Source organism: Lathamus discolor, chromosome 17 (genome assembly GCF_037157495.1).
Source record: "Lathamus discolor isolate bLatDis1 chromosome 17, bLatDis1.hap1, whole genome shotgun sequence".
Lineage (NCBI taxonomy): Eukaryota > Metazoa > Chordata > Aves > Psittaciformes > Psittacidae > Lathamus > Lathamus discolor.
Genome location: NC_088900.1, coordinates 4964904 through 4991264, shown reverse-complemented (window position 1 = coordinate 4991264; position 26361 = coordinate 4964904). Strand labels below are relative to the sequence as shown.

Here is a 26361-nt window from a genome sequence, read left to right as displayed (position 1 = left end):
CCTTTCCTTGCATGGGGAACATTTCTGTCTTCTTGTCCCAGGCAATTTCTTTGGCCCATAAACCACTGGTCAAAGTTTATTGAGCTCAGTACTTTGTGTTGCCTCTATTCTGGAAGGGATGTCCTGGAGGCCCTGACAGCAAACAGAGATGTGACTTGACATGGAGCCATTTCATGATACAGCAAATGCTCACAGCAAGCACTTCGTAATATTAACCAGAGAGATTTCCCAAATCATCGCTCCTTTCCATATGGGAATAGTTATTCTCGCATAAAGCACCTTTAGACTGAAAAGGCTGCAGCCTCACTTGGGAGGAGCGGGCACTTTAATTTGACTGGTATACTCCAAGCTGTCTCATGATAGTGCGTAGACAAGGCCCAAAGTATAGGAGCTCTTCAAGGGAAAGCCTTTAGTGCAAAGGGCTGTAAAACACCATTTTACAGTGTTGTTCTAAATTTCCTTTTGATTTTATGGTTCATCTAATTCGAAGAGAAACCTTCTCTGCAGAGAAGTGGAATGGGAAACATGCTTCCATGTCAAAACACTTGGAATCGCATCAAGCTCCTGTTTAAGCCATTCGTTTTTCTCTAATTCACCTCAGGGTTGGTTTTTTTTTCTATCCTTTTCATGCATTCAGCTGTTTATGTTGCCTTTTGCTGCAGCCAGCTTCCTTCTCACTCTGTTCCCCCCTGCTCACCTCCTTCACCATCCACAGTGGCTGAAACGAAGTTTTCAAGAAATCAACCTCTGGAAGACAAAAATCCCCATTAAAAAAGGCATCACCGGGGCCACATCTACAGTAGGTCCCAGGAGAGCGGAGGCTCCGTGCAAAGGCTGCTGGGGAGCTCTGGGGAGGGTAGGAGCTTGTTCGCGTGGCGTAAAGGATTTGCAGTGATTTCTGTCCCATTTCTGCCCCTAAAGATGCTCTTGTGTGGCCTAAGGTCTTACAACCGTAGCCTTAAACTTTCCTTGCTGCCCTTCTGTCTGTTCAGACTATATTTGGGTCAGGAAATGTCTTTCATTATAACGTTTAGATTCTGCCTAACCTAACCCACAGGAGGATACCTCTAAAGCCTAGTAAGAAAACTAAAGGAAAACAGAACACACAAACCGAGGGTCAAACGAGCCCAGCTCCAAACCAAAACTGGCTTAAGGGGAAAGTTCCACGGCATCCTACGGGCAGTAAACAGTTTCCGCAGATGTTTACAGGCAACAAGGGGTGGAAATGCCAGTGTTTTGTAAATGATCGGGTCTTTAAAATCAACGACAACCCCCCCTTCTCTAGCTTCACAATAAACACCAGTCAAAACAAACAGTCCCGACAGTAACACGTCCTCGCATCGAGACACTTCAGCCCAACAGAAAGATGCTTGTTCCCATTAAGGAGAATTTATAATTCCTGGGGCATCCATGAACATTCCTCCTTCAAGAATAATATTGAAACTAACTATTGATGTCAATTCCTTTCCTCCTAGGCCCTCGTTTTATCCCTGCAATGAGAGCTTTTCATGTGTTGTGATAATGATTTTATCAATAATTTATGATTATTTTAATAAACTAATCACATTCATCATTAACATTGGAGCAGGCTGAAACAGATTCGATTTCAAAGGTGGTGTTCACCGTAGAGAGTGATATAGCAAAGCCGAAATGTTTTTTTTTTTTTTCCCAAAAATATTTATAGTGTTTTGCTGATTTTCCATGGAATTTATCAAGGTGCTTTTAGTTACATTGACTGGTGAAAATGAAACAGCCTGTATGCACTGAACTGGGTCTTTCTGGTTTCTCTGACTGAGATGATCAATTTACCTGGAAGAAAACATGACAGCAATTCCTTTTCCGGCTAAAATCCCAAATTTGCCCTTTTTGTCGCTTGGAAATGGAAATAAATTTTAAAAATAGGAATTTCCTATAGAATTCATGTTTTCATTGCAGCAAGATGGTACTGTTGTAACTAATGATAATCCACCTGACTGCCCCTCTGAGTTCCAGCCATGCACAAGTACCTATTGTATTAGAGGCACCTTGAAGATAGCACAGGGGAAACCAAGAACTGCAGCCGCAGAGGGGTTCTAAATCTCATCCCCAGCAGTACACCAGATGCAAAGTCAGATGAACATCTCTCCATGGTCTTTGTTTCACCCTTTCTTTCGTGAGGGGGATATTTATGAGGCTATCTTCCCTTCCATCTCTTGGACCTATCTGCAAGGTACGTTTATACCAGCTACAGCAAGCTCAAAGGCACAGCCCCTGCTTTGGGAGCAGAAAGAGGGAAGGTGTGATGAGCTCCTTCATGTCCATGAGATGTTGCCTCTAGGTAACGGACCTTCCAGGTTTCTCCTCCCCAAACACACACATTTGGTTGTTGTGGTGGCTGATACAGAGGCAGAATCATCACCCCAGGCTTTGGCTGCTCTTCTGACCGTGGCCCCAGGCTACAAAGTGCCTTTGGATTTTGGACCAAGAGCATGAGAGGAGTGGAAGGAGGGGAAGTTGTCACTGTTTTCCCATAGCATGTGGAAATGATGATGGCCACTTCAAAATCACTACATTTTCCTGCTAGGAAGGAGAAACTGAAGCGTGTGCGTGGTTACATGTCAAGCACTGCAACTCCTTTGGACTTCCCAATACTTTCCCCTTATTTCTAATTAACATCTTGAGGAATTTTAAAACGTAATAAACATTATTTCTAAACAACCAGAAAGTAAAGCGCAGTTATTTCGGGTTTGATGTAAACATTTATAGCGCAGCTCCATCCTTAAACAGTTAATCTTATAGCGACCTATTAAAATAAAATGAATTGTGTTATAATTCATCCTAAAGCAACCTCAGGGTTAGTGTATCAGGTAACTCCTGCTTTTGCAGTCCTCATGACGTTTTTAATCAAATTCAGCTGTAATTGCTGGAGCATACACATGCCTCTTTTAATACTCTCCTACATTTGGGACTCATATGAGTCTGTTTTCTCTTAACGTATCTAATAAATAGAAAACATGAAAAGAGCATATTTTGCAGGACTCGAAGCTTTTCCACCGTTGCCTTTGTTCTAGGAATTGTCTGACAGGCTTATGAGAATCGAGCGCTTGTCAGGTCCCCCCCTCCCTCCCCTTGGATAAAGTTCTCTGTGGGTTTTCAGTCACTGTTTCTGTTGCTAGCACCCTGTTAAAGGGGGGCATAGGCACAAGGCAAGAGCAGCTGCCCCAGGAGCCAGGTGGAGCGTGTGAGAAGCAGAGATTTCATAGGCAGCTTTAAAAAATCACTGCCAGTGATGGATGTTGAGACGTTGCTTACATCCAAGTCACCTCCGGGTTGTTGATGGAGACGTGAAATGTCATGTCTGCGTCGGAGGTATTTGTGTAAACACAACTTCTGTAACTCAGTGTGTGTGTTGGGGGGGGGTGGTGTTTGACTTTAATTTTTCTTGGTGTCTCCAGCGCTGCATCTGTTTCCAATTTGCCAGCAATTTTCTTCTGGGCTAGTAAAGCTCCCAAGATGACTGCAACTGGCCACATGGGTTTCTTTGCCCCACCGTGGGGGTTGATTACAAGGGGTAGTAGTAAATCCAGCTCGGGACTCAGGGCGAGCGTTTCCCGTGAACTTATAAGTGCTTTTACATCCCGACTCTTTTGTTAACGCCGACCTTTAAAGTTTATTTCATCGCAGCTTATTACGTGCGTGTGCTCAGTGGTCCCCGGCTGAGATTGTGGGTACGTTTGTTAAGGACAAGCACGGGGAAGAGATGCAAACGCATGCGAGCCGCCCCTTAACGAAAATAAGAGAAGAAGGGGTTTGTTAACACAATAGCGAGCCCTCGGGGTTCCTCTTCAGCTACGTGGTTCGTGTAATTCACACGTGGAAACGTGAGAAAAGAATGAAAAATGACTTTGAAACGTGATCTGATTCGGTCACCGGCCAGCCCGGCTCTGAGTGCGCGCAGAGGGGTTGTTCGCATCCCCACAGGATAACGAGATTAAGGCTTGAAAACGGCGGTTTTAACCCCGGTGCACGCGATTTCTTAAAAACACGCTTAAAAATGACAACGCTGATGAGCATTTTTCCCGATTCCCTTTCTCTCCTCGGCACCTCCTGCCGCTTTGATTTTTCCTCCCGTCGGAAGTCAGCTCCTCCCTAAAATCCTCTTTACCTTGCCTCGAAAACTGTTTCTCTTACCACAAACAACAATTATAATAATAATGAAGAATCCCAAGAATTTCTATATTAAAAAAAAGCGGCTCTGGCGAGGTCCCTGGTCACTGGGTACAGGTCTGAGTCTGTTTTCCTTGGAAATTGGGAGGAATGCTAAACGCCTCGTCTACCAGAGAGTAAATTGTGTGCGGAGCTCTAGGCACGGCTCCCAAGTTGCCCTTTCACCCCTTCACTTTATATGTTCCTCTTATTAAGGAGAAAAATGTTTCAATATGTTGGAATTTGGGGCAAAGCTGGGAAGGAGGGAAAGAGAATAGAGAGGGGAAGGACATTTTCCAAATAGTTTTGGTAACCCTTGTGAGGGTTACGTTTAAAATTGATGTCGTATTAAAATCCCTGGAAGTTTCTTCCCCAGGTTAGTGCAAAATATCATCTGCGAACCCTTCCGAGGTGACAGTATGTACCAGAAACGTGACCCTGGTGGGGGGGGGGAAAACTGTCTGTACTGAAGATGCGCTTCTTCTCCCTCCCTAAACGCGTTACTATTTAAGAGGGTATTATTAAATGGCTAAAGGGGGTCTGGAGACAGAAATGCTGGGTTCTGGATCCAGCAGAGAATAGTTTCGGGGGGATTTCATCTCACTTTCCCAGCCCCGTTCCTCTCAGTGTTCTCAGTTCAACTTCAGGGGGAAATGGGTTAACTGCTTTCAAGGTAGGAGTCGGGAAAAAAAAAAACCAACCTCAAAGTAAGAAACGATGATTTAAAAACGGATATTTGAAACTTCCTTATTTTAAAAGGGGATTTAAAGTAGCACTTGAGCTCCACTCAGCGTCTCTTTTCGGCTTCACTCCTCAGCAGCATTTCTTTTTAGGAAAGTTGTGAATTTGGGAGTTTTATCCTTTTTTTTTCCCCTTGGTTGTTTAAAGTCGCGGGTAACGCCCGGTGGGCTCATTGGGCGAGGATGTGATACAGCCATGATTGATGTGAGGGACCAGCTGAAATATTGATAAGGGGGAAAACGGAAATCAAATGAAAAGTGGAGGGCATAGAAGAGAGGGAAAGGAAAGCACGTCCTGGAGCTGCGAGCGTTACAGAAGCTCCCTGAGGAAATGCCTGGTTGATGCAGCCTGTCTGGATGGGCTGGGAATTCTGACTTCAGCGCTGCTTTGGATCTACCAAGTTTAATCTTCTGCTCTTTGCAAAGCTGCAGCGGCAGGGTAGTAATCCAGACCTGGTGGGGAGTTTTATTCCTAGTCTCAACCTGGATCTTTACAAACTGGTCTGCCACTGGTTGAGGGGAAAGGGTATAAAAGGTGAGTCATTTAAATAATAGTAATAAGAATAAGCGAAAGGCGGATCTTAAAAGTAGCTTAAGAGGCCCTTTTATATTGCGACCGATGCTGGCAGGGCGATACGATTGACCGCTAATCCACAGCAGGCTCCTTCAGACGGGCTCCAAATATGCAGATGTATTTATGTATATGAATTATAAGAGGGAGGTAAGCAGATGGGGGGGGGGTAGCCCTGATTAGGGGTGCAGAGGGGAGCGGGGGAACCCAATATGTGAATCCTTGACCCTCGAAAATTTACTGGCTAAGCAAAATTACCCCGTCCCCCTCCACCCCCTGTTGCAAGTTCAGAAGCAAAAAGAAACTGGAATGTGTTAGGAGGGAGGACGACAGAAGAAAGAATTGTACTTATCAGAAACACATTGTCGATTTTATAATCGGTTGCCCTTTAGTGCCAGCTGGCTGCGTAATAAATGCTTTAAAAATCAATAAAAGGGGCTTTACGTGCAGATAGCTTTGCTTTTCCGGAGTTGTTGGGCTGGGGGGGGGGGGGGGGGGGGGGGATGTTTTTTGCTTTCTTTCTCTTTTTCCTACGTTTTAAATCAGATGTTTCGCTGCAAAGCAGGGGTGCAGCTCTGGGGGCAGGGACGTGTCCGGTATTGCCGGGGTGGCAGCTCCAGAAATTAGGATTTCTTCATTACCCGGACGAAGGTTGTTCCGGGATTCCCCAGCAGTGGCTGGGTTGTGTTAGATGCGGACGAACTAGGTGCAGAGTCAGACTCGCTACCACAAGTACTGACCACTTGTGCTCAACTCAGTAGGCGCATTTCTAACTGTGTAGTGGAATTGTCTTATAGTAAATTCTGATTAAGCCTCTTTTTCCTTCCCACCCCGTAGACCAGCAGAGCAGCAGCCCTTAGAAGCCCCCTGCTAAGGGGTTGTGTGTGTATGCATATATGGAGGGGTGTGTAGTGTGGTCGTTTCTTCTTAACGATGCACTAACTACAGTAAGTTAATTGCTTTGTGGTGCTTTCCAATGGGACTAAAGATCCTGAGGTCAGCGTGTAGGGAAAAAGAACCACTTGTCGCTTATTGTAGTGACTGCAGATCCATTTTCCCCACACACCATTCCATTTTCCACGGTCGTTGTTAATCTCGGCATCTCTGTAGTGGTGACTCGGGGAGCCCTGTTCATCAGGAGATCATCAAGTCTTAGAAGTACAGAAAACCAGATGTATCGCCTTGATGCGAGCCTGAGATAAAGCACAGCGATGTTTGACTGAGCATCCGAAATAGAGGGGCTGAGAATGACAGCCCTGGGGAGGGGGGGGGTATTGCTGTTTGGAATGAAACTTCCGTTCGTTATTCTTAAAACTTTGTATTTACTTATTGTTTAATTATTATTGGTGAGAAAGGTTCTTTAAATCAACAGAGGCCGGCAGGTTAATGGCTCGGAATGGTTTCAATGAGTCAGGAAAGGCAACTGCCCTTCATTTAGGCAAGTGAAACCCTTGGCTACAAGTCAATAGGGTTAACTAGGCTCGACATGAAAACATGAGTATTTCAGCTGGCTTTTAATTGTTGGCTAAGAAATTCCGTTAATCAAATGTCAAACGTTTCCACCTGCTCTGGTGAAGAAGGCTCTTTTTCCCGGGTGGAGGAATCCAAAAGCAAAACCGGACTGCTGTTAAAAGCAGAGAAATAAACCCTCACTTCATTAATTCCTGTCTGCTACTCGACTTGTAGTTACTGTGGTGGACGTTTTTCAGCGTCCTTTCAAAGGTACATTTAAATGCTTGATCACTTCTCTTTAAGTTTTATTCCTAATATTACTTTTATAGCAATGCTTTGTTTCTTTATTTATATACAACTTTTTATTCTTTTTTAATTTCAGGTCAATTTTAGGACCCTTAAATCTCTCTGTTAAACAAGTAAGGATGTTTCAGACTGTACCAGACACTTCGTCTTACGTCAAGGTAAGACATGACAGCATCTTTAAACAGGTAATGTCAAAAATTACAATCTTCCCAAGTTTACAATGATTTGTGTTGCTTGAAAATCCTGACTTAGAAGGGGAAAAGGATCTCTCTCTACCTTTGGTGGGAGAGGGGTTGGAGTCTCCAGTATCACATTTATCAGCCTGGAAATATGTGGGGTTGAGTCAAAAGTTGTATCATCAGGGACCAATGCTGTGTTGAAGTGGCCTTGTCTTTTATAATGCATTGATGCTTGGTTCGATGGGTTATAGTATAACTCCTGTTACAGTGAGGGTGTCCTGAATTGCATTACAGTGGTGGTTTGTTGCTCTGAAACCAATATCGGAGTGGTGCTGTGCTACCAGTGTTATATCCTAGCGGTTTGTTACATTGGCTTCCAATTTCCCAGATACCATTTAGTCTTGAACCAGAGCTAAATTTCATTTAATACCCCTCTACTTCTCTGCTGTGCCAGTGACTGAATCCAATATGCAAGACGATATGTGAAGTTATGTCTTTTGAGAGGTCCATTTCAAGATGGATTTAGGGGGGGAAAATATTTAATGATTTAAACCAAAACATCTCTTTCAGTTACTGCAGACTGTTGCACCAGGCAATGCTATGTAACACTGGGATTTCTTTGACAGTGTGACTTACGGTATTCCTTGAGTAATGCTTCCATACAACTTGGTAGGCAAACTGACTTCAGTTGGGTTTACTGATAATGACTGGTGCCAGATCTTACACTCTATATAGTTGTTTGGATATCCTTTTTTTTTGGAGTAAAAAAAAAAAGGGTTCTTAGAATGTATTTTGAGGGGCCACTTCTGCCTCTTTCTTTTCATCAGATTAAAACAAGGCTTGGCACAGCCTGGTCCCTTTATAACTCAATCGAGTACTATATTATATTTGACATCATATAGGGTTTTTTCCACAACAGTTCCCAAGAATGTAAATAAACCAAGCCTGAGACATCTGTGTTACACGTTTAAGGCAAACCCTGCATGCAACAGCACTTAGGGAAAATCTAAAACACAAGCCTCTTCTCTCCCTGAAGAAGGCTGAAGAAACACAGAAGGGTGTTAACTAGAGCTGGGTGGATAATTTGTATGAATAATTCATTACAGGAATTTAGCCTCTTTTTTATCCCCCTTGTTAGTCAACGATCTGTGCACCAATTGTGATTTTCATGTACTCGCACATTATTGGAAGGGATTCACTGATTGATTTCTCTGTGTGGTTCATTTTGTGGGCAGTTTTGTATTGGAAATGCCAGCTCAGCGGGATGACTCCCAGGTGATGTGGCTTTCCTTGATTTCCCTGACTGGGTGAACTCATACAGCTCCCTGGACCAGGTCTCTAAACCAGATCCGAACAGTGATGGTCAAGGCTTCATGTGCAGTTGATGTCCCCCAACGTCAGACCCATAGCTTAGGGAATGCTGGTGATTTAATTTTGCTTATTAAATTCACATAGTTTTGGAGCAAATTCTGGAAGAATAGAAACTCTGTGGAAAGCAAATGAAATTCAAGTCTCATGAAAGCAAATTTACTCAAAGTTCAAGTAAAGAAACATGTTATGCAGTCTGTACCCAGCTTTAGTATTAATGTCTCTTTGGAGTTCCTGTATGTGGGAAATGATCTGAGATGTGTTCTGTTTACAATGAAGAGATGAAGGCCCTTTGACATCCTATATTATGGTATCATTGCCTTTTGTTGTGAGGCTAGATCCAGCCTCAGCTCCACTTAGTAGCAAAATTCCTTTTGAATTAAGTAGAACCAAGATCCAGGCCTAAATAATTAAACATTCCAGCAGGATTGAGTGAGTCTGTCCATAACTGTGTCAGGATAGCCTTCTCATTAAGTACAATCCTGCAGGCAAAGTGCTTGGACAAAGTTCTCTTCATATAAGAATGTGTTTTATCCACCAGGAAGAACTCCTTCAGGCTATATTTGTATCCAGTGTCTCAGGGGTGGAGGGATACGTGAGCTGTGTCATTTGGAGCTCTCTGCCTTTTATTACAACCCTTCATCATCAGCTACCGCTGTTTTTTGGGGAAGAACCATGTCTTTGGTATTTTGTCTGTAAAGCTTCATTCACACCAGTGCCATTGTACTTAGAAAACTCCACAGCATTTTGACAGAAGTATCTTAAGTCTGATTCGAAGTCTTCTGGAGACAAAGGAAATCTCTATCTCCTATTGACTCCTAAAAGTTTTAAGTTGGGCAGCTCAGTGCCAGTGGGGCAAAAGGGTACCTGGGCAGCTCGTTCAGACCAGTGGGGCCGTGCATAAAAGTAAGAATGTGGTTACATCTGGGAGAATTACCTTAAACACACAGGTTAGGTCAGCCTCTGGCCCCTCTGAGTTTGGTGATGGTTTCCATTGACTTAAAACGCATCCAGAGCCAACTGGGAGATTCTGAGGGTGACTGGCTTATTTGTAGAAGTGGTGGGATTGACCAATGATCTAGGTGGGAAATGTGGGTGCGGATCCAAACCTGATAGCTTGGCGCTCCTGAGCAAGACATTTCAACTTTCTGTTCCTCCATTTCTCCGTCTTTAAAGCATGGATGGAAGTGCTGTGTAAGAACAAGGCTCTGTTCAGATACCGAAAGCACCTGCCTTCTCTTTCCTGCTTCCCCAAGCTGAGCTTTGAGGACTTCCCAAGAAGTCTGGAAAGCAGGAGGTAGAGTTCCAATTGCTCTCTCTTCCCAAGTCTTTATTATTATTATTATTTCCATGTCATTCCTTCTCCAGCAAAATTTACTTGCTGGTCCTGTGGGAGGAGAAGTGTTTTATTTATTGCTTCCATGGGCTCTCGGCTGATGACGTGTACACTACCCCCTTTGCAGCAGAAAAAGCAATATTGGGATCAATGTCTTGTATAAATCCTCTCAAACAAATGCACCACATATATAAAATTTATGTTTATCCTGTGCCTTCTACAGAGAAGGCCTCTGTACGTTGGAACCAGGAGGGGGTTGCTGGCAGGGTGCTCCGCAGCAGTTCGCAGGAGGAGCAAACTCACTGTTGCAGCAGTGCGGTACAAAATAGCCTATGGCCACCTCCAGGCCACCCTGGTTTTCTTGCCGTGGCTTTCAAAATGCAGAAGGGAGGGGAGGGACTTGGTGGCTGGAGGAGGAAGAGGAGGATTTCAGTTTTAGTATGGTTTGTTTTATCAAGGATGGCTTATGTTGAGTCATACTGGGCAAGTTCAGCTTCTCGTGTTGTAACCTTGATTTACATCACAACCACATAGGATGTGTGGATCCATATCTAGCGCACTGTATAACCTCATGACGGGAGCACTTGGTCTTCTCTCCATACACACTTCTCCTATGGGCCTGAATATGGTGGAGAGGTAGAAATCATAAATGTAGAAAAAGGTATTTTGATTCACACTGATTTGTTCTATGTGATTAATGGAGTATCTCTATTACTCAGACCACTACAGACTTGGTGATCTGCAAGTACTTATTAATTCACAGTCTATCAGAGGGTGCTAATCTCATCTAAACACACGTATTTGACTGTAGAGAATGAGACATGTAATATAATTGGGAAATTAAATTCTAAATGACAGCGCTGGAATCCTGTCTGGAGGGATATGGAAAGAATTAGGGCTGTAAGCAAAGCAACATGACCTCCGAATACTGACTTTTTAATTATTACCATTGCCACAAGCTCCTCCGGGCCGCAGACGTCTCTGCTCCCTTCTGCACTGCCAGTTTGTGGTTTGATCTGTGTGTAAAGGCGGTGCAAAAGTAATTTTTTTGGGGGGGAGGTGGTATTCACCCTCGCTTTTCTTATGCCCTTCGGCAGCATCCTAACGCTTCTCTGCTCTCTGCGAGAAGGGGAAGGATAGGAAAGTCGCTGCTTCTGCTTTCGGTTCCCCGGTTGGACCCACAGCAGAGCCTGAAGCCTTCGGGGCTCTGCGGATCGTCCCGGGGCCGGTGTGACCCCACCTATGCGACCAGGGAGCACCCCCAAAGCATCTCCATGAGGGGCTGCAGCCCAGAGCTCTGGACGGGCACAGGGATGGGCTTTGCTCCGGGAAGGAACCTCAGTGCAAGTGCGGGTCTGCTCGCTTTAGAAATGGATTTCATGCAGCCCTAACGTTTGTGGTAGCGTACAAAGAGGCATATTCATGGAGGCAAAATAGCCTGGGTGGCTGGAAACAATATTTGGGTTGTTCTTGCTTTCACCCTGCCTGGAAAGTGTACAGAAGCCCTAAAGAGAGGGAGGGGGGTTATTTTTTTAGGAACAAAACAGGGATATTTTTCCTGGAGCAGGCGGTAGGAAAGCTGCAGACAAACACGGACGCGTTATCTGTGCAGTAGCAGCCAGAGGCTGCTCGGACAGAACATCCCGCTATATCACTGGCTTTTGCAACAGAGACCTGGCAGCAGAGGTGATGCCTGGGGAACCTCCCCAGGGGAAGGCGCTGCATGGGGCCGGCTCATCCCGCAGGTGTTCAGGGATGCGTCGATTCCGGGAACGCAGCTGGGCCAGGAACCTCCAAAGCGCTCTTGAGAGCAACTTTAACCGGGCAGCAGAGGGGAAAGCAGACCCTTCGGGGTGTTTTTAACCCGCAGCTCAAGTAGTGGTGTTCCTGCTGAGAGCATCCTCTAGCGCGTTACCCATTTCTGCCTCTCTTTTAGTACTAGTAGTATTACTTCCCCCCAGTTCCTGGCGCCCGGCAGAACTTCGCTTCCTCCCACCCAGGCGGGGGGAGAACAGGACCCAGAGAAGATGAGGAAAGCCACTAAATTGTCAGACTTCAGCGAGTCATTGATTGACACCTTGCGACAATTTGGGCTCAGCTCTTGCTGGCACCTACCTCTATTTTATACGGGAAAAATCCCTTCCCATTTCCCATTGTCCTGCGAATCCTGGACTTCCTCCCCGTTCTCAAACCCAGGGAAAAGCTGGCGTTGTTTCTTCCCTGCTTTGCCTTCAAAGACACTGTTTGAATTTGGGTCGAGAACGTGGGAGAAACGCCGTTTGTCCCCTGAAAATGCAGTTTGGAGCTTTGCAAAAGAAACCAGGCTTTCGGGCACAAGAGGCAAGGTTGTTACAGTGATTCCAGCAACCACCCCCTTCCCTAGCTCCGTGACCTTCGAATGGCTCCGTTCTCCCGCAGTTGACAGAAAAACACCCCCCCACCAACATGCTGGGTCCAGGGAATTTTGTATCCCGGCTTTTCCTGTGTTTGAAAAGAGAGGTGTGGAGGGAAGGGGGAGCAGAAAGGGAATTAAAAAGAAAGTGAATGCTAAAGGGGGGCGGAGGGGGGGGGGGGGAGATGTTTTAAATCTTTCCTGCAAATCTCCAAGTATCAGAAGTCTGAGGAACAAATTCAAAGCAGGCACGGCCGCCTGAAGAGAAGTTAGGGAGAAATATTCCGTTCCATTCAAGCGCATCAAGGGTCTAGCTGGAGTCTTGTTTGGCTAAGGTCAGACGAGCCTGGGTTCTCCAATAAAAATAAATCTCAAATTAATTATGGCCTCAAGCGAGGGGCCAGACGTTTGGAGCTAGTGCGCTGCAGTCTGTTTGCTCGGCCTGCGGGACGCTTGGGGGGGTTGTGCCTTAGTTTTCCAATAATTGCGGGAGAGGGAAGGCAAGGGACATGGAGCCCGAATAAAAGCGGCCAGGACACTGCTCACCCCACTGCTCGCCTAATTGCGATGCAGCTTCAAAGCTACTGCATCTTCTCCGCCCCACTCTTAAGACGTTATGTTTTACTTAGGACCGATTAGCAGGGAATAACTTCCCGGCTTCAAATTCCCAAACGGGGCTGTTCCTGTAGACCCAGAGGTGGGATAGACCCGATCCTGCAGTTGTGGGGCTGGAAAAGTCAACCGATTTCCTTTTGTCACTGGAAAGGAGAGGTTTGCCCAATGAGTTTAGTTGAGAATCGGCTTTCGTTTCTCGGGATCAGATCCCAGAGCTGGAGTTTGGGCTTTTCTCTTGGAAGAATGTGGGTTTCGAAAACAAACAAACCACGTCGCGTTTTTCATTCTGCAACGGAGCCGGTGCCAGGGGAAACTCAGCCCCGGAAATCTTAAACGTTTGCTGAAGCTGGTGGAGATTTTCCCTCCAGTGAAGTCTGGAGCAGAACAAACGCCGGCCTAAAAAGGGCAAAGAATGAGGGTAAATACGGTCAACAGTTTTATATAGGATAGAATTTATAGGGATATAGTACACACAGGCACTATACCTACCTAGCAGGAGGTGTGTAACTACATAGATAAAGAAAGAGGCACTTTTTAGGGACAAAATCAAGGCGCGGGGCTGGATCTGGGATTCCTCCGCCTCGATTCAATGCGACAGTCCCTGGGAGCTAACGAGAGCTCAGGTGATGCTCTTCAGGTGATAGAGGAGGAAAAAAGCCGGCTCCCTTTCTCAGCCTCCGAAATTAGGGTTTCTAACGTGCAACCGCGGCCCAGGAAGGTTTTCATTATGTTTATTCCTATAGAATAACTACACGGTTTTAATTATGAAGCGATGACCGCTAATCCCGCGTGAATTACAGACAGAACATCCCTGTGTTTGAGGTTGCGTAGTCCCGCTAGAGACTGGCACTGAACTGCACTGAAGGGTTAACTGCTTTGATGCTGGACGTGAAATAGTCACTGGCCACATCCCCCCGTGGTGTGTCCTTGTTGATTTCAACCGGATCACGCCAAAAACGTCGGTTTCGGCTTCTCCGTGCGAGGCTGCAGTCGATGTAATTGTAAGGACGAAGAGAGGAGGTGGGGACATGCCAAGCGCTTGAGCTCAAGATCGAACTGATTAAAAACGTGGCTGGTGAATTTCGTCTCATTCATGAGCGGAGTGAAAAAAGAAATAATGAAAATAACGGAGGAGTAACTGATTTCTACCAGCTTGTCCCAATGGAAGCATTTGAAATCTTCCATGGTTGCCAAGATCAAATGGTTTTCCAGATGTCTGGTGGTAACCACATTAAAGAGATCATAATTCCCGCGCTGTATCTACATAATGCATCCAAAACCCCAGCATCGGGTTAAAACCTGAGCACGACGAGCAGCATCATGCCCGGCGGTGGCTTCGCTTCCCCTGCCCGTCCCCGCTGCCTCCCTCTCAAACAGTTAAACCCAAAGTCTGAGCAGTCACCTGGGATGATTCAGAGCTTGGCGCACGGAGGTTATGAATATTCCAGCTTTTCCAAGCAGTTTGAGATAACTTCAAGGGTGTTATTTTAGGGTTTAGGTGAAGAAAAGGTTCTATTGTTGCGTTATTTGGGGGCGGGGGGGGAATAGATTGTTGCGCTTGTCTGTTAGTATGTTTAACAATTTGGCTCGTTACCTTATCTCTTGGACTTGTCGCGGATCTTATTTTGGACCAAACACGGGAGGTAAAGCACGGCGCAGCCCCGATGGACCCGCTCTAACCGGTGACCTCAAAAGGGTCACCCTCAGGCATCCCAAATAAGCCCCTGAGTTCGCGGTGCCCGCCTGGCACTAAAATCCAGGGTTGGGTTCCCCACATGTCTCTAGGCGGGGTAGGGATGTGTGTGTGTTTGACATCCTGGAGAGCACAGGGGATCCCCCCCCCCGGGGCACGGGCTCCTTCCAGGGTATGTTTTTTCCCCTTCCTCTCGCGGTTAAGCTCCTCAGCCTGTCCTCTCCCTCACCCGTTTTTTCTGGGGGGGGAGCTGGTAGTGTTGTCTAAAGAGGAAACCATTCGGGTTTTGAAAGGATGCGTTTCACTCTTCCCTTTAACCTCTCGCTTTTCTGGCTGCCGCAGCCTGCCATGTGGTAACGCTGGAGGGGGGAGTATTTGGGGCCTGGGGGGGGGGTGGTGGTGGTGGCAGAGAGCAGGGAAAAAGACAGAGTAATGAGGGAAGCAAAGGGTTAACCGTGATTTCTTTTAATTGAACTCCAGTTCTTGTGGCCCTAGGCAAGGGGGGACCTGACCCCGCTAGCAGCATCCAGATGTGCTGCTCTCCGGGGAGACCCCGGGATTGTAAAGCAGACAAGAGGCGGGGGGGGGGGGGACGATGGGGGACGGGCTGTCCCCTCCGCTCCCCCCGCTTCACCTCCCGCCTGCAGACGGCCTCAATCGCTGGCAAGCAGCGAGCCAAAACCTCCAGGTCTGGTCACGTTCAGTCCCGTGTCTGCATCTGAACTCCCAAATTGTAGCTGAATTGATGAGGCTAATTTCAGGGGAGGGGGGAGGGAGTGGAGGGAGGGGCAAGGGGGGACCTACAGCTCTCTCCTGCCAGCCTCCGTCTTGGAGAAATAAAGTATTAATATAAGGCATCTCTGCCGCAGCCGGGTAGGAACACTAGTGGCATTATTGCGTTTCCCCTTTGGAAGGGGCGGGTGAGAATAACTTTGGATAGCACTTTGACACCCACCCTCCCCCTCCCCTCCCCGTGGTTGGACTAAAGACGGGGGGGAATCAAAAAGACTGGACACAACTGGCACTGGACAAGGTAATCCATCCCCCCCCCCCCGCCCCCCGAGAGATCCGATGTGCGGGAGCATCCTCCTTTCGTGGATTCACCCTCCCTTGTTTTCATCCCCCCCTCCCTTTGCTCTTCTCCTGGGGCTGCAGCAGTTTGCAGAAGTGGGGATGAAGGAGTGTTGCATGATGTGTTCCGCTGCTGGTTTTGCAAGGCGGGGTGGGGGGGTGTGAGCCGGTGCTGTCCCTTTCCCTCGGGTCCTTTGGACGGGTTCAGCTTTTCCCGGAAAAAAAGGGAGGGAAACGCGTTTATCTTCTGGTGATCGCTCCCGTTTGAATGAAATGCAGAGAACTGGACGTCAAGGGCAAGCCGGCTCTAAAATGAGATTTAAAGGTTGGGGTTTTGCAGTGCCCGTTTTGCCACGGTGTCCGGGAACGGCCAGCCCAGCTGCTCTGACAATTATTGTCCATTTGGGTCATTTTTAGCTTATAAAGTGGTTTGGTTTTCCCTGAGTGGGCTTTTAACAGCTTAGTGGGAAACTGGGACCGGGAAAGGAGGGTGGAGAAAGTGCTCCTAGTAAATGCAGTGAAATGGATAGGCATCTATCCATCCTTTACTTCGGAGCCCGGTATCTCAGGGATGCTGGGAAGGGAAGGAAAGGAAGGGGTGAAAGTGGGTAAGAGCCTCCGGAGCCCCGTTTCCAGCCTGTGTTTAATGGCATTCTCACACTGGAGAGGGACCCGACCCTCGCCTCACTCTCCTTGATGGGAGGCGTGAAGCAGAGGGGCAGAAGTTGTGTTCTAAACGTGTTTTTATCCCCACGCTCTATATTTCCCCCCATCTGCCTGCCGCCACCGACTTGTATTTACGGTTTTCTCCCCTTCCTTTTTGCCTGTGACTGGAAAACGCATTAATGAAAAAATCTGTGGGAAGAGACGGAAATTCAGTGAGTCAGGCTTAAAGCTGCTCCAGCCAAGAGAAGACAAAATAATATCGCAAAAGCTCTGTTAAACTAAACTGTGGGATGACACACGGCGCTCGGGTGCGAGGCAAGGGCTTGGACAAACAAGAGCTGCCAGAGGTAGCTATTGTTCTGCCCCTTCTTATCTAAATGGAGCAAATATCCTGTATGTAAAATATATGTCTTTTTTCATCGAGAAGGCAGGACCAGCGGAGAGACGAAAGTTTCCTCCTCGAGTGACTTCACTTCCCAAAATTAGCAGAAAAAAACGGTTCATCCGGTTAACTGTCTCTTTTTCGCTCTGCTCTGCTGCAACAACCAAAGTTAAAAAAAGAGAGAGACGGGGAGGGAGGGAGAGGAGGAGAGGGGAGAGACGCAGACCCGCTGCAAAGGCAGGGAGGAAAGCGAAGGGACAGAGAAGGATCACACAACCTTCAGGAGGCTTCGGTTGCAGGCTAAACCGGGTCAATGTGTGGAATATTGCTGGTCCCGGCTGGAAGTTATTCTAGATGGACGGCACTATTAAGGTAAAGGGGGCAAGAGGGACTTGGGGACGCTGGGAAAGGTAGCGAGGGTTGGGGTCTGGCTCCGTCCTTCCGCTCTCATCCTCCTCCCGCTCTGCCGCAGCGTATCGGGGCTCTCCCCTTCGCCTCCCCGGTGCTCGAGGGGCTCCGCAGCCGGCAGGGAGCCGTCGGGGCGGCCCCGGGGCCCCGCCTGGCGCGGCGGGCTGCGGCGGAAAGGCACTGACAGCTCCTGCCCTGGGGCTGCGGGTGGGGGGGGGTGAGCAACGAGCTGGCCCCAGATGTGTGCCCCCGGCTCGGGTTTCCTAGCCCGGCCCTGCTCGGAATGCGCCGCTGGTTCTGGGGGTCGCCCGTGGGTTTCGTCCGGCAGCTTTCTGGGGGGAGAAAGCGAGGTCTGGGGGTGGTTTGGGGTGAAACATCCCCCTGGCTTGCTTGGGGCCAGGAAGGGGAAGCCAAGAGTGTGGCAAAAAACCACGAACATAACCAACCTCTGGTGGCCTTGAGCAACCGAGGACGCTGCTGGGACTTGGAGAGTGGTTCCCCCTTTTCTCTCCCCATCCAACCGGCCGGTCCTTCAGCCTCTGCAAAGACAAACCAAGCCTTTCCCAAGCCCCTGGAGGTGGCCGGCGGTGTTACTCAAAGCCCAGGCAGCAGGGGGCTGCCTTTCTTGCTCTGGGGGGGACCCTTGTGCACTTCTTACGGGCTCTTCTTGAAGGAGCGCTGCAGTACAGGAGCAGCTTGAACAGAAGAGCCTTGAAGGGAGAGACGCTGTGGGTGTGTTTGGGTTGGAGGATTTCGAAAGATGCCTATTGCCTGGGTGGGGTGTTGAGCTCTTCTTAAAACCAGTCTATTTTTGCTGTTTTGGTCTTTCTTTTTTATGTTGTTTTTGCTGACCTGGGGAGAAAGAAGCTGCAAACTGACAGGAACTGAAACTTTCTCCCTTAGGTTGCAGCCTGTGACAAGTGCACTGCTTGGAAGGGTCTCAAAAGAAGGGGGAGGGAAGGAGGTGTGCAGGAAGAGAGAATGGAAAGAGGGAAACAAGAGGGAATGAAAGGGTGGATGTCAGAAAGGGGGAGAGAAAGTGGGAGTGTTAAAAGCATAGACTTTGGGAGGTATGGCAGGAGTGAGACTTGTTTCCCCCACCACCTCCTTAGATCTGTACCAAAAGGAACCTGGGCCTCATTCAGGATACGTTCAGAGCACCGCAACATTCTTTGATTTGTGGAGCCCGAAATACTGTGCAGTGAAAGTGCAGAAATCTCCCATCTGTATGTGCGCCGCGGTGAACACATGGACTTGCTTTGCTGCACAGGCCATGGGCCCCCCACACCACCCTTGGAAAGGTGCTGAAGTATTGCCACCACCCATGTAGCTCATGGTGCCTACTGGGAGCTCCTTCTCTCCCCATGCTGCAAAGTATTATTGCTCCCTTCTCAGCGCCTCTGGTTTGGAGATGAGGAACTGCGACACTCTGCAGCCAGGCCTATAGTCACGTTGGGGAGGCTGTGGCAAAAGGAGGAACTCTGCCGCATCCCAGGTCACTTCTAGTCCAGAAATAATTTGGCTGTTTAAGCTGAGAGAGATGGGGTCCAGATGCACCAGTCTCCTTCTGGGTACTGAGCAATTCCAGCATCATCAGCAAGCTGCCGCAGGTCCCCATGTCCTGTCATTTTCTGTATCATTTTCACTTAGATCAATGTTCCTCAGGATTATCTAATATTTCTCATCATAGAATCACAATTTGGGTTGGAATGGACCCTGAAGCTTGAACAGGGACAACTTCCACTAGAGCAGGCTGCTCTAAGCCCATCCAACCTGGCCTTGAACACTGCCAGGAATGCAGCAACCACAGATTCTCTGGGTGTTCCAGTGCCTCACCATCCTTATATCTGACCCACATGTAGCCAGATTCGCTGCAGTTCACCACTAAAAGGAAAGGGTTAGGCTACCTTGCCTTGCTTGTCTCAGGTGAAGGGTGATGGGAGAGGATGTGGCTTGAGATGCTTTAATGTTCTGAATATGCTGAGCTCCCTCCATAACCCATCCTTCAGGGGAGATTTTCTAAACTCTAGAATGCAGGAATGCAAAGTTGTATGGTAGCCAGAGGAAAGCAATTGAAAAGCAATCGTCCCTTTAAGTCTGCTCTGCCATAGGTGGTAGGCATTGATAGGGCAGAAAGACGCACATAAGTGACTAGAAAAGGCACAGCAAAAGCTCTGTCATTACTAGAGCAAGAACAGAGTGAGGGACCAAGTAAAATCTACCAGTGTGGTTAAGAAGGGCTTCCCTCTGTAAACTCAGCAACGTACCCCTCTGTGTAGAACATAAATGCTGTGTAGCACAGAAGAGATACGTGAGAGGGTTTTGCCTTCCAGACGGCTGTCTTCTTGAGCAATTTAAACAGTACAAGGGATTGTTTTCTCAAGTGTACCAGAACTATTCCACAGACTAATTGTTTTAATTGAGCCAAAGACATTTAATTGCACACTTGGCAGATGCTGGAGTCTGAATTCAGTCTACTATAGAAATCTCTCCCTTTGCCTTGCAATCTCCAGTATTCGGTTTGTACTTTCCTCTTAACTTTTTTAGGCCATTCAGAAAGAGCCTTAACAACTGGTTTTGCCTACACGGAATAATTTAACTGCAAACCTGCCCAGCTGCAGCGTAACTTAGTAGTAAAAGTGTACATCCGCTGCAGGCTTGATGTGTATCCTAAGGGCTCACAATCACATGGTCCTGCAGGAACAGAGCTTGGTCAGTGAATAGATGTGGACATGCTTTGCGCACATTGTGTGCAAGTGTGAATTGAAGTCTTTTGCAGAGCTTTTTAACCTACAGCTCAGGGAACTCCATGGATTTAAACACATGCAATGGGATCAGCCTGGACTGTAGGTCATCTTTCCCGATCATGCACTGACTTACATCCCGTATGATATTGCTGAGCCAATGCACCAGGTCTAGAACATGTTTTCATTTCTGCACAAATAGTTATTTATCCTGAAGGGAGTTAGAGCATTTACTGAGGAGGGGGAGGCAGGTTTTGCTGTGCCCTTCAAACTACCTATTCAATATCCAACCTAGCTGATTCTATGATTCTAATATCTGGCATAGGAGGAGGACTGATTGGTTTGAAAAGTGACCTCTAGAGCAATGCTCTAAGGTCTTTTATGGCAATAGAAGTGCAGCAAATCTATATCTTCATTAGTTTATTTCCATGTTCAGTTCATATTCTGCAAGCAACACTTGCAAAAGATGATTGGGAGCCAGTGAAACTCATGACAGCTTGTGCTTGCGTGGATTTTAAATCGCTGGTAACATCTTTATTGCACGCCTCCAAATCACATCTTCTTTGGGTTAACATCCTGCTCTGGCTTAATTTATATTGTGTTTGCAGGGTTTGTTTTTCATTGCCCTAAATTGAATAAAAAATGGGTACATCTAATCTCAGCAAGATGCCCATGCACGGACTTCCTCATCATAACAAATGGTGTGGTTTTAAACTGTTTAATTGTTTCAGTTCCACTTTACATGTGGACAATAATTAAAGCAAATATACTTGCCAAAGCCTGTCTGTTGATTAAAACCCCACGTTTTGTGTAACTGCTGCTTTCATTCTGTGCAAACACGTTTGTCCTTATGTTCTGGACATAAGAGAGAGACCATCTGAAGGGCATTCAATGAACATTTTGCATTACTCAAGGAGATGACAACCATACTTGTCTCCTTCCATGAGAAGACAACTTGTGTGTTGGTGTTGCCATAGCAAAGGGTGGGGTAGGGTTCTCTTGCAATCACTGTTTCTTGTCAGTTGTGAACTGTGGGCGTTCGCCTCTCGGCCTGAAACTTGGCCATCAAGATCTTGATCTAAGAACACGTTTCCTTTCTGAGCAAGTTGAAGTCTCTGTTTTGCCATTTTTAAACTGCCCTGCCTTTGGCCCTGTAGAGATGGCCTTTCCTGGCACAAAAGCATTGACCTCCAGGGCAAGATTCTTCATCTCTAGAATGGAAAAAGCCCTACCTATAAACTAAGTTCGCAGAGACGTTTGCTGGCTGGAGATTTTCCCTGTTGCTGTCCCTCAAAAGCAATTTTGAACAGAACCATCTGAAATATCCAAGGGATAAATGACGATATTCCCTCATACCCTAGTCCCTCGTCAGATGGCATTTGTATTGTGTAACAGCTTTCTAATAGACAACAGCAAAACCCCATTGGCAATGTTTGTAACTGGGATATTTCTATAACGCTACATCATTTTCTCTCCAAAATCTGTATGACCATGTGTGCTTTTTGCCTTAGTATGAACTTACAATCATGTGCTGCGTGCCGTCGACTTGAGGTGTTTGTACTAAATCCCATTTGCAAGTAAACCAATGGGAAAGTCTCTTCAGAGCCTGAGTAGCTCTGCTGCTCTGTGGTGGAATTATTCCTGCTAAGGGAAGGCAGGTTTGAAGCAAACCTACAACAAAACAGCACAACTGCTTAGATTTTAGGCACTTGGGCTTTCACTCAGAGCCTTTACAGAGGTGCTGAGAACCTTGCATATAGTTTCTCCCTACCACTGTGGATTTTACCCTAACAGGATGTGGTCACCTTAAGTAGTAGCGTGCATGTCTTGAGGGTTTCATGCTTTTATTTTAGTTATTTATCTAAATTTTGTGATCCTCCTTTGTCACTTCTTGGAGCATTTCTCTAAGGAGAGTTTTGTTGGAGTTCTGGTGTGCAAGGGCGGTATTCACTGGAGTATTATGAGAAAGGGACAGGAAGCAAGAGAAGCAAAGGGGAAGGTTTCACCTCAAGGTGAGGTCTTAGATGACAGGCTGATAAGGTGAGATATGCTGGGGGAAGGGCATTTATAGCAATTTTTGCAGGAAGCAGACTTCATTTTCTTCAGGTCTCTCTGTTCTTAGAGAAGGCTCTCCTCCTGATTTCAGTTCACATCTCAGAGCATCAGGCCTAGAATGAGGTATGAATGTAGATTGTGAACGTACAACCTCCCAACACTGAGCATCTTCCATGCTTTTTCTCCCTATAAAGCTTGCGCATGTGAAGTTCTTCTGCAGCACCTCATAAGCTGCATCGGAAAAACAAAACTTTCTCATTCTGCTTGAGTTTACTTGACCACTTAAATGGCCTGTGTCCCATCTCAGTGCAAGCAAAATTAAAGGAGCCAAGGGAGCCTTAACTTCAGATGTTCAGATATTTGTGGCTTTGCTGCACACCTCATGCTGCAGAAGCACGGTGTGAGTAGTAGAGCGTGCGTGAATGTGAGCATGGCTTGCCTAGAAAAAACAGGTCTAATGCATTAAGTTTAGCTTTACAAGTTGGTTTGAAGCCAATTTTCCCCCCAAATATAAAATTCTCTTTAACTCCTTTGTTCCGAATCAAACAAGAGGTCTGTTTCCAGTGTCTGTGCCTCTGTTGTGCTCTCACGCAATTGTGAACACGGGCACACAATGCACATGATGTGAAACGAGCTGCCTGCAGTGTACTTGTACAAAGCCCTGTCCCACTCCCATGGGTGATGCCTAAGAACCTTTTCTGAGTGAACAAATGTCTTTGTGCAAGGCTGTGAGTGCATATTTATAGCTGCTTTTGAAAACACAGACTAAAATATCACCACGCAAATGTGGTTTTCTGCCTCCTTCTGCAAACAGTCTGCCCAAACCTTTGCTAACTTGTGCACTGCATCATCACAGACTTGGGGACACTCAGGGTGCTCACCAAGTAACTTATCACCAACCTGAATTGTCCAGACAGCAGCGTATGGTGCAGGACAATGTATAATCTACTGAGCTCCAAATATCAAAGCCTTCAAGATGTTAATGCATCTACCGCTTATTTTCTTTCTTCCTCTCGTTACCGAGGCCACATAATTACTGATGCGTATCTACACAGCGAGTAACACCGGTCTAGAAACCTGTCTCTTGTAGTAAAGCCACAAACGTTACCTCCCTCCACCCCCACCTCCTCTACCAAAAGCTTTTCCTTTAGCTGTAAGACTGAGACCTAAACAAAAGGGTTGTACATTACTGCATGTTACTGTTGAACACGTTGAAGTATGTCCCAAGAAACTGTTTCTCCAGTGACAAATAGCACCAAAGGCAAAACTTGGCAATGATGACAGGGACCAGTGCTATTTGACACCAGAGACACTTTAATTCTGGTTTGCTTCGATGTCTTGAATCCAAGCCCCCAAAATAGGTGTGTAAGTTCTTATGTGTCTAACTAAGCAAGCAGCTTGGTTTGTAATGATATTGGCAGTCTCTAATTCTCATTGGCTTTTAAAGGTAGCTGTTCCCCCTGCCATCCAGGCTGCTTTCTAGGTGCTTACCAAAGTATTTTGCTTCTATAAACATGTTAAGATTTGCAAAGCTGGCTAAGGAGCACGAAGTATACAGTTCTCCCTGGAAATCAACAGGAGCAGTAAGGCAAAATCCCATGGGCAGCTTGTGAAATCTCAGCCTTTGCTTCTCTTCAGTGTTGGTATGATGCTGTGAAGAAAGTGACCCTGGCTCTTCATGTGCATCGAGAATTCTTTCTTTTCCTGATTCTGTTCTAAAATACAGTCAGAAACACAGCTCAGGAGAGGCTCCTGAAATAAATGCCATGGCTACAGCTAAGTTAGTGGTTTATTTGCATATATCTTGTCCCTGTTCTTCCAGCACAGACTAACCCAGAGCTCAACCGATCACAGGGATGGGAAGGAGTGAGAAAGTAATTATAACACCCCAACCCCAGCCCAACAAAGCTGCACAGCAGGATCTGGACATTAGCATGATGGGCCATGCTTGTCGGTCACACAGAGGGAGTGGAAATAACGTAACGGGCAGGAGAGCCTTTAATTAGTCATCTGCCTATTTCTCACTCAGCAAAACCTGCCCTTCTGTGTTTGATCTGAGGAAGGAGACAAATCAGCAAGAATACAGGTTTTTAGGCTGGTTGATGAGTGAAAACCAGAAACTGGAGTAAGGAACGGTAGGGTCAGGGGAAGGTGTGGTGAGTTCGGGAAACCGACTTCTGCCCGATGAGAGAATTCTGACTTGAATGTTTTTTATAGCAGCTTTCTTTAAAAAAACATAAGATAAGGAAAAGATTAGGAGAGGTTAAAATACCCCCTTTTTAACAGCTAAAAGCAGAATTTGGCTCTCTGGTTTCTTCTGAATAGCTCCTCTTGTTGTTCCAAGCTTGATTGACTTATAACTGCATCTGAACCAGCCTCACATCAGTTCCTTTTTATCAGCCAAAGTGAGACTTCCTGTGCTCCACAGTCTGGCTTCCTGATGTGTTTCCTTTTTCCTTTTAACAGAACAAAGGAAACTGTAACTCCTCTGCTGCTCCTGTTCCAAATCTCCTTGGGACTTCATATAATGTTAGCATCGAACATTTGCCTTTCATTTCTCTTCTGCCCGGTGTCTGAGTCAGGCTGCCTGGAGTGTTAGTGCCCTCTTCGTATCTACTTGAGTTTTGCATTGCCAGCTGTGGAGAGGCAAAAGCTGTGCCGCTGTTGAAATGAATTGACAGCCACCATGCCCTGGTCTAGTAAAGCAAAGCACAAAGAAAAAAGTTTGGCCAAAAGCACTGCGTGTTACAAGAGACAGAGGTTTTGTAATGTTCTGCTAAGGCAAATAATCAGGTGTTGAGATCTCATTGATTTGCATAGGCTTGTCTGTGTGAACTTATTTGGTATTTGAACATGGGGCTAGAGCTTTGTGCTGAAATATGTAGGCTACTGGCACAACTTTGCTCCTCAGGATGCTTACAGATACACAGTATGGATGGCATTGCTCTTGTGCGTACTGGGACTGTCAGCCCTGTGTGTTTTAACAGGAATTACTCTCTTCAATCATCCCACTGAATGGCTGTCACTCTCTTCTTACAGCTATTTTTCTTTTAGCTGCTATAGGGCTGCAGTTCTGTTTCGGTCATAGAATCATAGAATCCCAAACTGGTTTGGTTTGGAAGGGACCTTAAAGCTCCTCAAGTTCCAACCCCCTGCCACTGGCAGGGACACCTTCCACTAGAGTAGGTAGATGCCTATAAAAAAGTGTTTCTGAACATAACTAAAAGCAGCAACAGGCGTATGGAGCTATCTGTTAGTACAAACTGCAAACTGGGGTCTGGTTCTGAGAAACACACGCTGAATACCTGCAAATTCCTCCAGAAATCAGTGCAATTCCTTCATGCTTTGACTTCACCCATTTATCCAAAACACCAGCGCTCAGCAGGCTTAGAAAGAAGGGGGAGATTTGCAAGTTCAGCCTGTCCAGAACAGGCAGTTTATATCAAGGTTCATTTACCCAAACCATCAGCACTCAGGAATGGCAGAATATGGAATACACCAGCGTATGGACTTGCCCTTTTTGGTTTATGCCCTAATGTATGTATGTGGTGTGTATACATGAAAGGGTGGCCAGAGATAGGCAGTGGTTAAACAGCCTGAAGCAGGAAAGGATTACTGCACCACATCAGTTAGCAAGAAGGCAGCTTCCAGGGAGCCATCCTCATGCCAGCCTAAGGGAGCAGCAGGAGTGATGGGACTTTAAGCAATGAAAGAGTTAACATCATTGCCCTCCTACAGAATTGTCTTTCTGCAGGTTTCAGTGTACTGATTTGGGGTTTTCTTGTGTAATAACAAAATCCCACACCTTTATATTGAAAAATGTCACTTTGAATCAAATAACTATAGATTAACTGGGGAAAGGTATCAGAAAATTATATCCCTTCTGTAAAATCCAGGGGAAGATCAAGGAAGTTTCACCTTTTCTGCTGTTTTCTGTTTATGGAACAATTTCTATACAGTATAATTCGATTTCTATAAAAACTCCATTGATTTATTCGCTATTTGTCCATGAGAACCACGTTGCAGATCAGCTTTTAGGACTGACTCCCAGTTAGAATCAGAAGTCATGAGTCATGATTAGTTCCTTGTATTACGGGAGTTGTCCCCAGAGGCTCACACCAAGATGAAGCATGGCACGTAGATGGAGTGAGAGCCCACAACCTAAGCAGGCAAATTAAAACAAACCAAGTAGGAGCTG

The 26361-nt window shown here is 46.5% G+C and overlaps 1 protein-coding gene and 1 long non-coding RNA gene across 4 annotated transcripts in view; one reads left to right on the top strand and one right to left on the bottom strand.

Moving 5' to 3' along the window:
* Positions 1-5051: 5051 nt before the first annotated feature.
* FLI1 (Fli-1 proto-oncogene, ETS transcription factor) overlaps positions 5052-26361 on the top strand; it is a 79339-nt gene continuing 58029 nt past the window's right edge. The window contains exons 1-2 of one of the 3 annotated variants that reach the window (XM_065697331.1): positions 5052-5460; positions 7331-7412. In XM_065697331.1, the coding sequence (XP_065553403.1) occupies positions 7374-7412 (39 nt within the window). In that variant the 5' untranslated portion in view covers positions 5052-5460; positions 7331-7373. Of the gene's footprint in view, positions 5461-7330; positions 7440-17100; positions 17329-26361 lie in introns of those variants that run through there. The other 2 variants (XM_065697330.1, XM_065697332.1) reach the window with 2 other exon arrangements.
* LOC136023159 (uncharacterized) lies at positions 15951-18081 on the bottom strand. Its single transcript, XR_010616502.1, has 3 exons — positions 18023-18081; positions 17811-17903; positions 15951-17696 (listed from the first exon to the last, which is right to left on the bottom strand). It is a non-coding gene; the product is annotated as an uncharacterized LOC136023159 (long non-coding RNA).